Raw genomic sequence first — 16,957 nt, 5'->3', positions numbered from 1 at the left:
AGTGTCAAGGCTACCATAGAAATACAATTTACCTCCTTATGTAGAAAATATTTGTATTCAAAACTTTAAAACTGTTGCTTCTCTAAGCCTAATCAGTGGGTGTTAATATACTTCTGTGGGGACATGTGTAGGCTTTATTGGTCCAGAAGGTTTCTGTAAGATGTCATAAAGCAGCAATTTTCAATTTTTTTCATTTCATGGCACACATAAACTAATTACTAAAATTCTGCTGCACACCAAAAAATATATTTTTTGCCAGTCTGACAAAAAGAAAGAGGTGTAATTTTGATTCATTCACACTGGACAGCTGTTGTCATTTTTTAATTTGACAACCTGAGGGAAAAGAGGCCAGCACTCTTGACCAACTTCATTAGAAGGTATCAAGGTATCACATGTTTTAAAAGTTCTCACAGCACACCAGCGGGTCTCTGAGAGCACACTGGTTGAAATTGCTGTTATAAAGAAACATTTCCTTTTTCATGGGTTCTACGGTAAGGAATATAAGACAAATGCAGTACAAGTTATCTTGAGTCTTTGTGTCTTGTGTACATATGATTTGAGGTGGATATAGAATCTGTTGTAATAAAAGAAGTTTTGGATTTCTCCAGAGATTGGGCTCAAAATGATTATTTACTGACTATATTATTTCACCACCACAGAATTTTTAATGTTATTCTTACAGAAATTGAGAGCAGCTTTAATATTGTTAATGCAATTTTCATAACATAATTTTTAAAGTATATTAGTGTTTTATCATAGATAAAAGTTTTGATGCTTTGAATCTCACACATATTTACTAATAATAGGCACTTTAGAAGAGAGGCTTCAGATTTATGAAGAAATTAGTAAGCAGCACCCCAGAGCAATTTCACCCAGAAGATTACCTTTGAATCTTGTCCCAGGTAATACTAGAATATCTTTTGTAATACTAATAATTATTTGTTGAAATTACTCAACAACTGTTTACATTTTAAAAACTTGTTTTTTATTTAGGGTTTACTTTACAACTATGCTATCCTGGGGATGGGAATGGTCAGTTATGAATTTATTTTTTATATGTTAATGAGTTTAGGGTATATCTGTTGGTTTTATCTATCAAATTATATAAGATTGTTTTTTTTTTCTTATATGACTTTAAAAATTAAATGCAGTATTTGGAAGGTAAATTTGCTTGAATTAGTGACAAATTTTATATGAGGTATTATGATTTCAGTGGTAGAAAATTTGAAGTTTTAGATCTTTTTATATTATAAATTCAAAGAAAGAGTTGTGTTCTCTTTGTGCCCACAGTGTTCAATATAAAAAGAGCACCATTCCTACCGAAGGTCCTCTCTCCCCAGAGTTAACCACTTGTCTGAAATTTGCTTTTTATCATGCCATTGTTTTTATAGAGATTCATGTATTTTATGTTCCCAGAAACAAAAACTAAAAAAAACTCTTGCTTGAACTTTTTGTAAATTGGACTACTATGGTTTGTATTCTGTGATTTGCTTTTATTGAACACTAGTATATTAATGACCTTGATCCAAGTTATTGCATGTAGCTGAACTCATTCACTTTTGGGCTGTATAGGAGAAAAGAGTATATTAGCTCTTCAGATAGTTGATATCATTTTTGCTGGTGATTTCATATGAATTTTGACCTTTTAAAGAAAGTCATTTTTATTTTTAGTTGGAAATGTTACAGGTATTGAATTATTTATTGGGACTTCTGACATGTCTTTTGATATAAGTCAGAAAGCTAATAAAACTTTAAAAAACCTCTATTTTGGGCATGGGGTAAGGAGAAAGTATATTTTCTAATGATTTTCTCCTTTACAGTAGACATATTTGTTTAAATAATTGGGCTGTAATTTTCTTTTTGTCAAAAGATTCATGGCATTTAAAAGTGGTTTAGTTAACTGACTTACAAAATGTATGAACTACTTCTTAGAAATGTATTGGTTTAAACAGTAGATAAGAATTTATTAAAAACATTTCCATTAGTACATTTCAGTTCCACAGATGATAAATAATAGCCTTCTGATCCTTTTGTTTTGTATTGTTTTGTATTTGTGAAATACTAAGCAGATATTCCTAATGTATTCCAGGGAACATTAGGTCCAAATGGATATTAATAGGCTTGGTGGGAAGGGCACCGGTATATTGAGATGTTAAGTGCTTTTGGGAAACTGGGTTAAACATAGCAATTAGTTTTCTTAAGAACTTCTTAGAACCTTTAATATACAGGTTGGGGCAAAAGTAGATTTACAGTTGTGATACAGGAAACAGAATTTATTCTTGTTATTTATTAACTATTGTATTACTTTCCATATGACAAATGTAAACCTACTTTTGTTCCATTCTGTATGCATTGTGAATTTCTAAGATGGGATATATTGTGCATAGAGGAGCATTTTCCTCATAAAAGTATTTTATGGAAAATGCCTGGGCTCACATTTCTGTATTTCCTTTTTAAAAAAAATTACAGCATTTGAAATATAATGACCATAAAATAAAATAGTTTTTAAAGTGTCTGACTCAGTGATTTAGTATATTCATGAAGTTGTGCACCCATGGTCACTGTCTAGTTGAAGAAAATTTTCCAGGACTTCTGGTCAAGATGAGGGCATAAGTAATCATGGCTTGCCTCCTGACACAACCCCATCAAAATTACAACTAAAATATAGGACAGCCATTACTCAGAACCATCAGAAATTGAGTTGAATGGAAGTCTGACAACTGTGGAATAAAAGAAACCACATCCATCCAGACTGGTATGAGGAGAGGACATGTGGAACAGACTGGTCCTGTGTCCACGTACAGTAGATAAAAATTCAGGAGGGATATCTCAGGAGCAAGGAGTCTCAGCCTCATACCAGGCCCCCAGCCCTGGATTCCAGTGCGAGGAAAATAAGTCCTCATAACTCCTGGCTGAAAAAACCAGCAGGGACTGAGTTGATAGAAGAAACTGCCAGAGCCTCAAGCAGGTCCCCTTAAAGAGCCCACACATGTACTTACTCAGACTGACTCCTGAGCTCCAACATTGGGGTAGGATCTTGGAAGGTACCAGTGTCATATAGGGAGGAATTGAACTGCCTGGCATCAGAGCAGGAGCAGGGGGACTGCTTTCTCCCTGATGAAAGGCGGGCAGAGACCATTGTCCCTTTTCTGAACCCTTCTGCCACGGATCCACAGAACTGGCAGGCAGGTGCCATAGCAGAGACTCCATCAACCTGGCTAACTGTTTTCTCTACACTGGAGATTCCCTGAGATTCCTCCCCACCCAATTGGGCCTACCCAAACTGTTAACTGTGATGTTTCCACATGAATGGCTGATCTTGGCTCACACTGCACAACTTCCTAAATCCTCTCAAACAAGCAGCAGCCAGTCTCAGTGAGCCCCCAGTCCCTGTACCTTTTGCTGAGTAGACTCACTCCCAGCACGAGAAGCAGCCAGTCTAGATCCACAGCGTAGCTTTGGCTTTGAATCTCCAAAACCAGTAAGAGTAGCAGCCATCTGAGTTTGCTTTATAGCCCAGGCAGTGTGGCTCCGGGCAAAATACACGTGGGGGTTGACCTTGGCCTGCTCCACCTGTGAAACCCCAAGCCTACGCACCCAGTGGACAGCTAAAGACCACGCTGGAGCACCACCACCCTGCCCCTGCACAGGTGATCCTCCATGGAGGGCGAAGGTTGGTGGTCAGGGGTCACAGTCAGCTCTTGCAGCTGACTGGTCTGGGTAAATCCCTCCCACTGACGTGCCAACAGCAACCAAGGCTCAACTACTAGAGGAGGGTGTACTCAGCCCACACAAGGGGTACTCAGCCCACACAAGGGGTGTACCTTGAGTACCTGCTTGGGCGATAGGGGAAGCTGTGCCACTGGACCCTACAGGACACCGACTGTATTAGGCCACTCTACCAAGACAGGGAGTCATAGCAGCTCTACCTAATACATGGAAACAAACACAGGGAAGCTGCGAAAATGAGGAGATAAAGAAACACAGCCCAAATGAAAGAAAAGATCAAAACTCCAGAAAGAGGACTAAACAACATGGAGATATGCAATCTATCAGATGCAGAGCTCAAAACACTGGTTATAAGGATGCTCAAGGAACTTAGTGAGGACCTCAAGAGCAAAACAGGTCCAGCCAGAAACAAAGGACACACTATTGAAACAAAGAACAACTTACAGGGAAACGACAGTAGAGTGCATGAAGCCAAGAATCAAATCAGTGATTTGGAACATAAGGAAGAATAAAACTACCAATCAGAACGACAAGAAGAAAAAAGAATCCAAAAAATTGAGGATAATGTAAGCAGCCTCTGGGACAACTTCAAGAGGTCCAACATTTGCATCACTGGTTGCCAGAAGAAGAGAAAGAGCAAGAAATTGGAAATCTATTTCAAAAAAGTAACGAAAGAAACCCTTCCTAATCTGGTGAAGGAAATAGACATGCAATTCTAGGAAGCACAGAGAGTCCCAACCAAGATGGATGCAAAGAGGCCCACTCCAAGACACATCATAATTAAAATGCCCAAAGGTTAAAGATAGAGAATCTTAAGAGCAGCAAGAGAAAAGCAGTTAGTTACCTACAGGGGCGTTCCCATAAGACTGTCAGCTGATTTCTCAAAAGAAACTTTGAAGGCTAGAAGGGATTGGTAAGACATATTCAAAGTCATGAAAAGCAGGGACCTACAGCCAAGACTGCTTTACCCAGCCAAGATAACATTTAGAATCAAAGGGCAGAAAAAAGAGCTTCTCGGCAAGGAAAAAAACTAAAGGAGTTCATCATCACCAAACCATTATTATATGATATGTTAAATAACGGACTTCTTTAAGAAAAAGAAGATCACAACTAGAAACAATAAAATGGCAATAAACACGCATCTGTAAACAACTGAATCCTAAAAAACAAACTAAGCGAACAAGAAGAACAGAGACAATCATGGATCTGGAGAGAGTTTTGATGGTTACCGATGTGGGGGCAGAGGAAGAATGCGTGAAATGGTGAGGGGGTTAAGAAGGACAAATAGTTACAGAATAGCCATGGGGATGTAAAGTACAATGTGGGAAATGGAGTAGCCAAAGAACTTACACACGTGACCCATGGACATGAGCAGTGGTGGCAGGACTGCCTGAGGGAGTGGTAGTGCTGGGTGGAGGGGAGCAAAGGGGGAAGAATTGAGACAATTGTAATAGCATAAATAATAAAATACAATTAAAATTCTTTTTTCCTTCATTCCAGGAAGAAACCTGTATCCATTAACAGTCCCCCCTCCCACCCCCAACCTCTATCTTCCACCCCCCGCCCCCCACCGCCATGCTCCTTCAGCACCAGGCAACCCACTAATCTATTTTCTTTACTTAGGTAATTTGCCTGTTTTGGACATTTCACTTTCACCCCGACCATATTTGACTTTTTGTGTGGCTTTTGTTTTCTTCTTTTAAATGCGTTTTAAGGGGCGTTTTATGTTTCACAGTGTGACTTGCGTATATCCTTTTAGTTTGAAACTTTCAAATGTATTTGGGTGCCTCCTAGGAAATTAAAGAAAACTTACATAGTTTTAAGATTACAAATGAGTTTTTAGTACTATTGTTCCTTTATGGAATATGGGACTTGAAATTTACGCTGTCTAGATTTATTTTCATAGTCAATGGTGTTTGCTAAAAGCTGTCAGTACATGATAGGAATTATATTTTTATTGAAAGATAGCCAGGAACCAGGTGTTGATTGTGAAGTGCTTAGGTTAAGGTGGAATCATCCTGTATCCTCTGGAATCTTTTTACAAGATAGGTCTCAGTTGAGGGGCCTGATTTCATGGGCTTTAAAGGTAATCACTGGAATGTTATAACATATATGTATTTGAAAAGTTCTGGTGAACATATACGAAATTGTTCACATCGTACCTGTAGAAAAGCTGAATACTTCATGAAGATTTTTTGCCTCTAGAAAGAAATGTATGTGTAATAAGAAAGACATCTCACCATTGTCAAAAGCAAATAAGAGCTTTCCCAAAAAAATCATAGGATTCAAGAATGCAAGATGAAATTTTTGAAAAAAGACTTTCCAGTTTTTAAATATAAAGGTTTAATATGAACAGTGTAGTGAATAGAATAGAATTCCTGGGGCACTCTTCTAATAACCTAAAATTTCAAGTGCTGTGAAAAGAATGCAGGGATATAGCCATTTTTCAAAATAATTAATCATTATGTTCTATTAGTCTTCACTGGCCAAGGTATAGAGAAAGGGAAGACAATAATGGAGAGTATTAAACATAGAGCGCTAATCAAATTTTGCTCTATTATTTATTATTGTTTCATTTATTTATTTTGAGATATAATTGATACATAAGTGTGGAGGTTTAAGGTGTAGAATTGTTGATTTGATATATTTGTATATTGCAATATTACCACTGTAATGTTAGCTAACACCTCCATCTGGTCCTGTAACTATCATTTCTGTTTTGAGGTGAGGGCATGCTCCATAATTTAGAATAAATTTTCAGTGAATCAGATACAGTCTCCTCTTAATGTTTATGTTAAATTATTTTAGCAGTGGTTTTGAGGACATCGATTTTTATGGGAATCTGTGCTGCACATCTAGAGAGAATTAGTGTAGCATCTATGTAGTCAGATAACCTATTTGTGAGCTGTAATACTAAATAGGCACATAATGATTGATGGGCATTCTGACCCCGCCCACCAAAGGAAAGACAATAGGGTTACTAAAACGTTATGTTAAAATAACTAGGAAGAAAGAAGATTATGTTTTTTTGTAGGGATTTTTCTTATACCTAAAGCAGAAAATTGTAAGAAGGATAAATAGTAATTTTTGGATATAGTATGTGACTGAGTAGTTGAGTAGCTGTAGTAGGCTTCTTGTTTAGATAATACATTCATACAGTTTAAAGGAGTACAAAAGACTTTTTAAAAAATTTTGTTTATTTTTAGAGATAGGGGAAGGGAGGGCGGGGGAAACACCAGTGTGTGGTTGCCTCTCACATGCCCTCTACTGGGGACCTGGCCTACAACCCAGGCATTTGCCCTGATTGGGAATCAGACTGGCAACCCTTTGGTTCGCAGGCCGGCACTCAATCTCCTGAGCCACACCAGCCGGGGCTACAGATTTTTAAGTGAAAGGTCTTTTTTTCTATCTGTTTCCTGGCCATCAAGTTTACTTCCCTAGAGACAGCCATTGTTACCAGTGGATGATGTGTAGTTCCAGAAATACATTGTGAGTATACAAACAAAAATATGTGTGGCAAGTTTATTTATACTTTTCCCCCTCCCCTTTTGTACAAAAGTGGTAGCATACTTAGATTGCTCTGTTTTCCCTCTTCCCCATTTAACTCTGTATCTGGAGTTTAGTCCTATTTGAGCACATAAGAGCTTCCTTGGTTTTTTTTTTTTTTCTTCTTCTCATAGCTGCACAGGTAAATAACAGTTTAATGGGAAAAAGAGGCTTTCAATATTGTGGGTAATTGGGAGGTGAGTGTATTATAGTATTTTAAATCAAATCTGCCCGTGTGATCTGCATAGACTGAGAAATCTGACAAAGAAGTAGAGTTTAGAGTAGCCTCTGATATGAAGGTAAAATGCTTGTTTTTTTTAATGGATGGTAGCAAATATGGAAGATTCTTAAACATAGAAATCCAGTAGCTATCAGATATCAAGGCATAATGATAGACATTATTGAGCGATTACTCTGTGACATACACACTGCTGTTGCTATATACTTAACTTGCTTGAGCCATACAAGTGTATCTTGAGACTAGTGGTGGTGTTACACCACTCATCTTACAGTGGAGGGTAACAGCCTCATCTTACAGTGGAGAAAGTGAGGTTTTTAGTGGACAGTTACTTGCACAAGGCCATACACAATAAGTGGAGGTTTATGCATTCCTGTAAGCAACATCATCTCTTACTGTCTACTACACTATTGCTTACTTCCTCTAATGCTTTATATTAGAGGAAGTGCTGGAAAGATTTGATCTCTGAAATTACTTTTGATTTTTAAAGGAGGTAATGACGTATATTTAACCCAAGTAGATTTGTTTAAAATTTTTTTTATTTATTGATTTTCGGAGCAGGGAGAGAGAAGCAACCGTTTGTTGTTCCACTTGCTTGTTTTGGTTGATCCTTTTATGTGCCCTGACCAGGGATTATACCTTCAACCTTGACAGTATTGGGATGATGTTCTAACCAACTGAGACCCAGCCAGGGCTACCAAAGAGAAATTTTGTGTTGTCTTGGTAACCTGTGATTTTCACAAGACCCATACTTTGTGTATGGTCTAATAAAAGATTAATGATAATCTGAAAAGTCTGTATAGTAAAGTGAGTTAACAAATGTATCCTTTGATATTTAATAAATTTTCCACTCAAAATTTAAATTTCTTTTACATTTATTACATCTAATTATATTGAGTATACATATTTTGTTCTGCACGATTGGTCAGAACAAATAGAAATAGCCACTTGGAGTTTTTTTTATAAAGTAATTGTAATTCATAAAGAAACCTTAAGAGTTCATTTCCTTAATCTTTCTTTAGGTTAAACCATTTATGACATACATGTATCTTTTTTAAAATGAGTGGACAAATCCATGTCTTTATATATTATTAACCCTTACTGTGAAAACATTCATGTATCTGAATTAGAGCCTTTGTATTTAATATTAAAACTTTTTCAATTTTTTCCCACTTTCTAAAAGGAATACAATACCAAAGTCTTTTGGTAAGGTTTTAGCAATAATAGAATTATTTACCTGATGTTGCAAATGCAATATTTTAATTCTAATGTTAGAATGCCCCCAGGCTCAATCTAATGTCTAACATATGTTCTTTTACTTACTGTTTTTCTCACCCCTGAAATGTGAATTTCACTGCTTTTTAATTTTAATCACTGCTATATCCCTAATACTGGGAACAGTGCCTGGCACATAGTAGGTGTTTTTTGTTTTAAAGGATTTTATTTATTTATTTATTTTTACAGAGAGTGGAAGGGAGGGAGAAAGAGGGAGAAAAACATCGATTGGTTGCCTCTCACACACCCTTAACTTGGTACGTGGCCTGCAACCCAGGCATGTGCCCTGACCTGGAGAATAGAACTGGCAACCTTTTGATTTACAGATGGGCACTCAGTCCACTGAGCCACACCAGCCAGGGCAGTAGGTGCATTTTAGATGTTTGTGGAATGAATGAATGTCGAAGAAATCTGTAGTTGCTTTGGAAAACATTTGTAAATACTGCTTAAGTTTTAAAAATGTATTTTGGCTGCTACTTGAATATAGTGCTGGTTACAGTAGAATCATTTTAAAGTCTTCAGAGTGCTTTATGAGTTGTCTGCTGATAGCAGGACTTAGTCTGTGCTGGACATAGAGATTGGGAAAGATATGTGCTATGGGGACTATATTTAGAATGGATAGAGTAGGTTTACTTAAAGCTGCTCAATTGTTTTGTTTATCTATCTTTGGAAGTGTTCCTTGAAGTAACTTTGAACCTAGATCTAAGGAAAACTATAGCCGCCGTCTGAGATATTTGGTTTTAGGCTTTTTGGTGGTAACAAGCAAGAAATCATGCTGTTTGGATTTAAAAATTGTTGCTGAACTGATTTTTATTTATGAAATCATTTTGAGAACTGTTTGCATTAATCGAAGTATAACAAAGTACACTTTTGTTCCTAGGTGAAAAATTTAGAGAACTAATGGATAAGTTCCTGAGGGTTAACTTCAGTAAAGGCTGCCCACCCTTGTTTACTACTTTGAAATCTTTATATTACAATACAGAAAAGGTAAAATTTGGTCTTCATTCAGTTTTGCTATAGTCTTTTTACTAAATTACTTTAGAAAGATTTCCATGTGAATAATATGCTATGATTTAATCATTTTGCTGTTCTAATAATGTTATTCACTTGAACTGAAATTATATGCATGTAGTGTAAGTACTATCAAAGGGAATGTCAATCTGAAATTTACAAAGTAAAGGCTTTATAAAAGCACTAAGATCATTAAAGATTGTTATTTTTTAATGGCTATACTTTCCTATAAATTTGACATATTGTCACCAGAAGTTTGTTATTAATCATTTATTTTATAGTATGATTGTAGACTTTCTAATTTGTTATGCATGCTTTTAAAATTAGAGAGCATGGATAATTGAGTTAGTGCAACAGTAAAATGCCATTTGGTAACTTTTGGTTTTAACTCATAATTTTAATAAATATAGTTCAGGTAGTTCTTGAATAAAGAGAATAATGCTTTTCTGGTTTTTTTTTTTAATTAGAAAAGAGGTACTTGGTTTTAAATTAGAAAGATAATTAGAAAATTAGAAGTTCATAGAAGACAAGTTGTAGTTCTATTCCCAATCACTGCTTCTTAATTTTGAAGTTCTAAAGTTTTGTTTTCCATAGCTAAGAATTTTTGAAAGTTACTGGTGTATAAGGAAAAGATTTCATGATACTTTTAGTTAACCCTGTATCACTTTATTTAACTTTGACCCGTAATTATTTGCGAATAATAAACTATTGAAAATAAGGTCAATGATAGGAATAACTGGTTGGCACTTTCTTCCTCATGGCAGCAGGTTTCATAAACTAAAAGTAACAGCTGAGTGTATCTAGTACTGGTTAGTAGAAATTGTCATTTTTATTTAAAAAATTACATTTCTTTAATATTTGTAGTATGCTTTAACTGTAATGGTACTGTCAATTTTTAATTAAAAATTGTAATGGTACAATTGTAATGTACCATTACAATTTTTAATAAATAATGATTGATTCTTAGGAAAACATGTAGCAGCGACTACCAAAAATTTCGCTGGGTTATTTAAAATTATATTTGCCAGACTTCAGTTTTTTCCTTTGGCAAAGGTGACAGGGAAGAAAGGTGAGATAGAAAGTCAGAAATAATAAAGAACTTATGTATGTGAATTAGAGTACTGCTTTTGTAACAAACTCTTGCAGCAACTACTGAATAGTGGTCATTAACTAATTTGTTTCCCTTAGGCTTTCACTGGCTTTCTCAGTTATCACAAGGGGCAAGGGCTTTTTATTTTTTTCAAGTCCCTCCAATACTGATCCAAAATTACCATCATAATGGTGTTAAATATTTGTTGGTGTTTTATAAAGCATGGAATTTGCATTTTTAAGGGAGGCATTGATAATGTATTAATCTATGCAGGAACTATTGACGTTTTTTTTTCTTTAAAGGTGGCAAAGCCCTTTTATTTTTTAATTTTTTTTGGGGGGTGGTAAGGAGGGGGGAGAGAGAGAGAGAAACAAACATCAGTTTGTTTTTCCACATATTTATTCATTCATTGGCTGATTCCTGTATTTGCTCTGATTGGGGATTGAACCTTCAATATTTGCATATCAGGTGGGTGCTCCAACCAACTGAGCTGCTTTGCCAGGGCTGATGTTTCTTTAGTGCTGATTTTTAAGGCCACAACAGGAATTTTACCAAGTGCTTTAAAGAATTAAATTAAGCTCTGAAAATTGAGTTCAAATTATCCGAACTTAGTACAGTGAGAAAAAATTCACAGGTATGGGAAATGCTTCTCAAATAATTATGGCCATATATACTTGTGATTACTTACAAATGCATTTCAAAATTTGCATATTTGTGATTAGCAAGGAGTCCTGTTTTAGCTAAGAGCGGCATTTTAACTTTTGAGGAAGGATTTCAAAGAGATTAAGTTTGATAAACAATTATGGTCTTGTAACCATCAAAGTCTAAAGAATAATCCATGTCACGTGGCATGTAAATAAAATAATCTTTTCAAGTTAGTTCAGGATATAGTACGATTGTAAAAAAAAGTATTTAAAAAGAATGTCTCCAGCATTTTAAATTGTGAATATATAACTTGAGACTATTAAGAGCATTCTTTGCCCTTGCTGGTGTGGCTGAGTGGATTGAGTGCCCATCTGTAAATTGAAGGGTTGCCCGTTTGATTTCTGGCCAGGACACATGCCTGGGTTGTGGGCCAGGTCCCTAGTTGGGGGTGAGAGGCATCCCATGGATGTTTCTCTCACACATTGATGTTTCTCTCCCTCTCTTTCTCCTCTAAGAAAATAAATAAAATTAAAAATATGTATACGTTAAAAAAATTCTTCATGTAATTCCTTTTAAGGTTTTTATCCTCTGAATTTATCTGTGGACCACATGTGGATGTGGAAACCAGCCTGTTCCTCATCTCTTTCCCTCCTACCAGTCTGGATGGATGTGGTTTCTTTAATTCTGTAGTTGTGAGACTTCCATTCAGCTCACTTACTGACAGTTCTGAGTATTGGTTTTTCTATAATTTAGTTTTAATTTGGATGTGGTCGTGAGGAGGCAAGCTGGGTTTACCTATGCCACCATCTTGCAAAATTTTAATTTTTATGAAGTCTACTTTATCTTTTTTTCCCTTTTGTTTGTGCTTTTGTATTGTGCCTGAGAAATCATTTCCAAACCCAAGGTCATGGAGATTTACAATGTTACATTGTTACATTGTTTCTAATAGTTTTATACTTTTAGTTTTTAGGTTGAGGTCTTTGATCCACTTTGAATGCATCATTGTATATGGTATGAGGTAGGAGTCCAGCTTCTTCCTTTTACATGTGACTATTCATTTTTCCCAGCACCATTTATTGAAGAGACTATTCTTTCTCCATTGAAAGATCTTGGCAGCCCTGTCGAAAATAAATGGATCAAAAATGTGAGGGGTTCGTTTCTGGACTCTCAATTCTGTTCTACTGATTTGTATGTTTATCCTTATGCTAGTAAGACTCCTCTTTTCTGTTTTTTTCTCTTTTTAATTGAATTTATTGGGGTGACCTTTATTAATAAAATTATATAGGTTTCTGGTATACAATTGTGCAATATATCATCTGTACATTTGTCTTCATTACTATAGCTCTGGGGTAAGTTTTGAAATTGGGAAATATGAATGTGACTAGTTTGGTTTTTTACAAATTCTTTTTGGCTATTTAAGATTTTTAAATTTCCATTTAAATTTTAGGATGAGGTTTTCAATTTGTACAAAGAAGCCAGTTGGGATTTTATAGGGATTGTATTAATCTATAGATCACTTCAAGAAGAATTCCCATCTTAACATAAGTCTTTCAGTCTAGGAATGTTTGCTGTCTTTCCATTTACTTAGATCTTTAATTTCTTTTTTAATAATTTTATTTTTTAATTATAGGTTATATTTAATATTATTTTGTATTAGTTTCAGGTATAAGCATAATGGGTTGATAGTTACATACTTTTTTAAGAAAGATTTTATTTATTTACTTTCAGAGAGAGGGGAAGGGAGGGAGAAAAACATCAGTGTGTGAGAGAGAGATCGATAAGTTGCCTCTCATGCGCTCCCTACTGGGGACCTGGCGTGCAACCCAGGCTTGTGCCCTGACTGGGAATCAAACTGGCAACCTTTGGGTTCACAGGCTGACACTCAATCCACTGAGCCACACCAGCCAGGGCTGATAGTCATATACTTAACAAAGCTCCCCTCTCCCTGATATTTCAAGTACCCACTTGGCACCTACATAGTTATTAACAATACTATTGACCATATTCCTTATGCTGTACTTTACATCTTTGGGACTATGTTGTGACTATCAATTTGAATTTTTTAACCCCTTCTCCTTTCTCACGAAACCCCTCCTACTCTCTCCTCCCTCGTAGCAATCTGTTCTCTGTACCTCTGGATCTGTTTTATTTGTTTGTTTATTTTGCTCTTTAGATTCCACATGTAAGTGAAATCATATGGTAATTGTCTTTCTCTGACATTTCATTTAGCATAATACTCTCTAGGTCCATCCATGCTCTTCCAAATTTTAAGATTTCTTTTTTTAATGGTTGAGTAACATTCTATTATATAGATTCCATTGTCTATTTATTGATGGGCACTTGGGTTGTTTCCATAGCTTTGCTCTTGTAAATAACGCTGTAATGAACATAGAGGGTGCATGTATTCTTCTGAATTAGTGTTTTGGGTTTTTTCGGATATATACCCAGAAGTGGAAGTGCTGGGTCATAAGGCAGTTCTGGTTTGAACTTCTTGAGGACCCTCCATACACTTTTTCATCATGGCTGGACAAAACTGCATTCCTACCAACAGTGCATGAGGGTTCTCTATTCTCCACATGGTTGCCAACACTTGTTGCTTTGTTGATTTTTTAAAGTTTTTAATGTTTGTTTATTTTTTTTGTTAATTTTTTTCCAATTACAGTTTACATTCAGTATTTTTTTTTGTATTATTTTCAGCTGTACACTATAGTGGTTAGACAATCATATACTTTACAAAGTGTTCCTCCTGATATTTCCAGCACCCAGCAGGCACTGTACAGTTACCACATATTTCCTTTGCTGGACTTTACATCCCTATGACTGTTTTGTAACTGCAAGTCTGTACTTCTCAATCCCTTCAACTTTTTCACCATTCTCTAACCCTCCATCTCTCAACCATAGTCTGTTCTCTCTATCAAAGAGTCTGTTTCTGTTTTGTTTATACTGTTCCCGTTGGTCTGCTCTCTGTATCCAAGGGTCTGTTCCTGTTTTGTTTGTTTATACTGTTCATTAGAGTCCACATATAAGTGAAATAATATATTTGTCTTTCTCTGACTGACTGACTTTACTTAGCATACTACCCCCTAGGTCCATCCATGCTTTTGCAAATGGTAAGATGTCATTCTTTTTCTTTTTCTTTTTTTTACAATTGAGTAATATTCCATTGTATATATGTACAACTGCCTTTTTATCACTCATCTATTGATGGGCACTTGGGTTGTTTCCATAGCCTGGCTATTGTAAATAATACATCGATGAACCTAGGGGTCCATATGTTCTTTTGATTTAGTGTTTTGGGTTTCTTTGGATAAATACTGAGAAGTAGAATCACTAGGTCATAAGGCAGCACTAATTAAAAATTTTTGAGGACCCTCTATACTGCTTTCCACAGTAGCTGCACCGGTCTGCATTCCCACCAACAGTGCAGGAGGTGTCTCTTTCCTCCACATTCTTGCCAATATTTGTTTGTGGAATTATTTATTTTTAAAGATAATTCAGTATTACCAGGTAGCTAACTGGTCTTTATTTTTTAAAAAGATTTTATTTATTTTTGGAGAGGGGTAGGGAGGGAGAAAGAGAGGGAAAGAAACATCAATGTGTGGTTGCCTCTTGCACTCCCCCTATTGGGGGCCTGTCCTGCAGTCTAGGCACGTGCCCCAACTGGGAACTGAACCAGTGACCATTTGGTTTGGCGCTCAATCCACTGAGCCACACCAACTGGGGCTGTTTGTGGATTTACTGATGATAGGCATTCTGACAGGCGTGAAGTGACACCTCATTGTGGTTTTAATTTGCATTCCTCTGGTGATTAGTGACATTGAGTGTCTTTTCAGATGTCTATTGGCTGTCTGCATGTCCTCTTTGGAGAAATGTCTGTTTGGGTTCCATGCTTATTTTTTAATTGGATTGGTTGTATTACGAATTTTTGATATTAACCCCTTACCAGATGTATCATTGGTGAATACCTTTTTTCTGTCAGTAGGTTATCTTCTTGTTTTGTTGATGGTTTCCTTTGCTGTTCAAAATCTTTTTAATTGGATGTAGTCCAACTTGTTTGTTTTTCCTTTTGTTACCTCTGCCAGAGGATATGTATAAAAAAAAAAAAACACCGCTTATAGAAATGTCAGACTTCGGGTCAAGATGGAGGTATTGGTAGACACGCTTCGCCTCCTTTCATAACCATAAGAAAGATCACGACTAACCTCAGAAACACCCAGAACTGCCAGAAAATTGAACTATATGAAAGTCCAACATCCAAGGATTTGAAGGAGCCTTATTCATCCAGACTGATAAGGGGAGCGGCGATAGGGACCGTGACAAGAGAGGACACGGTGTGGCAGTGGCAGAGGTGATACAGTCTGAGGATGAGCAGTCTCACATTCATGTGTGGTTGATAAAATCAGGAGGGATACCTTGGAAGTGAGTGATCCCAGCCCAAGGTCAGGCCACGCAGCCCGGTGTGCCAACGCCAGGAAAATAAAACCTTACAACTTCTAACTATGAAAACCAGTGGGGGTTGGGGCAGTGGAAAAACTGCTAGTCTCTCAGGAGAGTCCATTTAAAGGGCCCACACAGTCCTAGAACAAATGTAAAAGAGCCCGCTCTGGGAACCACCACTGGGGCAGCAGCTAGAGGGGCACTATACACATATGGGAAGGGGGTGAACTGACTGGAAAGAGGGTGAGTGCTAAGCAAGCCTATGTGGCATTGTCCCCTCTCTGACCCCTCTCCCATATACAGGGCCACAAAGCTGTGAAGCAGGTTGCCCTCCCCTGGCGATTACTTAAGGCTCTGCCCCATACAACTTAACAGGTGCACTAAGACAGGGAGTTAAGGCAGCTCCACCTAATACACAGAAACAAACACAGGGAGGCTGCCAAATCGAGGAGGCAAAGAAATAATGGTCCAAATGAAAGGACTGAACAAAACCCCAGAAAAAGAACTAAGCAAAACAGAGATAGCCAACTTATCAGGTGCAGAATACAAAACGCTGGTGGTGATCAGGATGCTCAGAGAACTCACTGAATACAGGAAAAGCATAAGGGAAGAAATGAAGGCTGCACTATGTGAAATTAAGAAAAATCCACAGGGAATCAGCAGTGAAGGGAAGGAAGCCAGGGTTCAGATCAATGATTTGGAACATCAGGAAGAAATAAACAGTCTACCAGAACAGAATGAAGAAATAAAAATTAAAAAAAAACAAAAACAAAAACAATGAGGAGAGACTTAAGAAGACTCTGGGACATCCCCAAAAGTGCCAACATGCAAATCATAGGGATGCCAGAAGGAGAAGAGGAAGAGCAAGAAATTGAATGCTTATTTCAAAAAATACTGAAAGAAAACCTCTGATTTGGCAAAGGAAATAGGCATGCAAGTCCAGGAAGCACAGAGACCCAAACAAGATGAACACAAAGAGGACCACA

At 36.8% G+C, this 16,957-nt stretch overlaps 1 protein-coding gene across 1 annotated transcript in view; it reads left to right on the top strand.

Annotated features, from left to right (window-relative positions):
* The window catches only part of NAA16 (N-alpha-acetyltransferase 16, NatA auxiliary subunit), an 80,098-nt gene that overhangs the window by 25,459 nt on the left and 37,682 nt on the right, over positions 1-16,957 (top strand). The window contains exons 8-9 of the mRNA XM_054586388.1: positions 807-902; positions 9,669-9,775. Of these exons, the coding sequence (XP_054442363.1) occupies positions 807-902; positions 9,669-9,775 (203 nt within the window). The remainder of the gene's footprint in view (positions 1-806; positions 903-9,668; positions 9,776-16,957) is intronic.

The sequence above is a fragment of the Pteronotus mesoamericanus genome, unplaced genomic scaffold (genome assembly GCF_021234165.1).
Source record: "Pteronotus mesoamericanus isolate MK-2021 breed Mesoamerican mustached bat unplaced genomic scaffold, CSHL_Meso_final contig_94, whole genome shotgun sequence".
Taxonomy (NCBI): Eukaryota; Metazoa; Chordata; class Mammalia; order Chiroptera; family Mormoopidae; genus Pteronotus; species Pteronotus mesoamericanus.
This window is presented reverse-complemented; position numbering and strand designations above follow the sequence as displayed.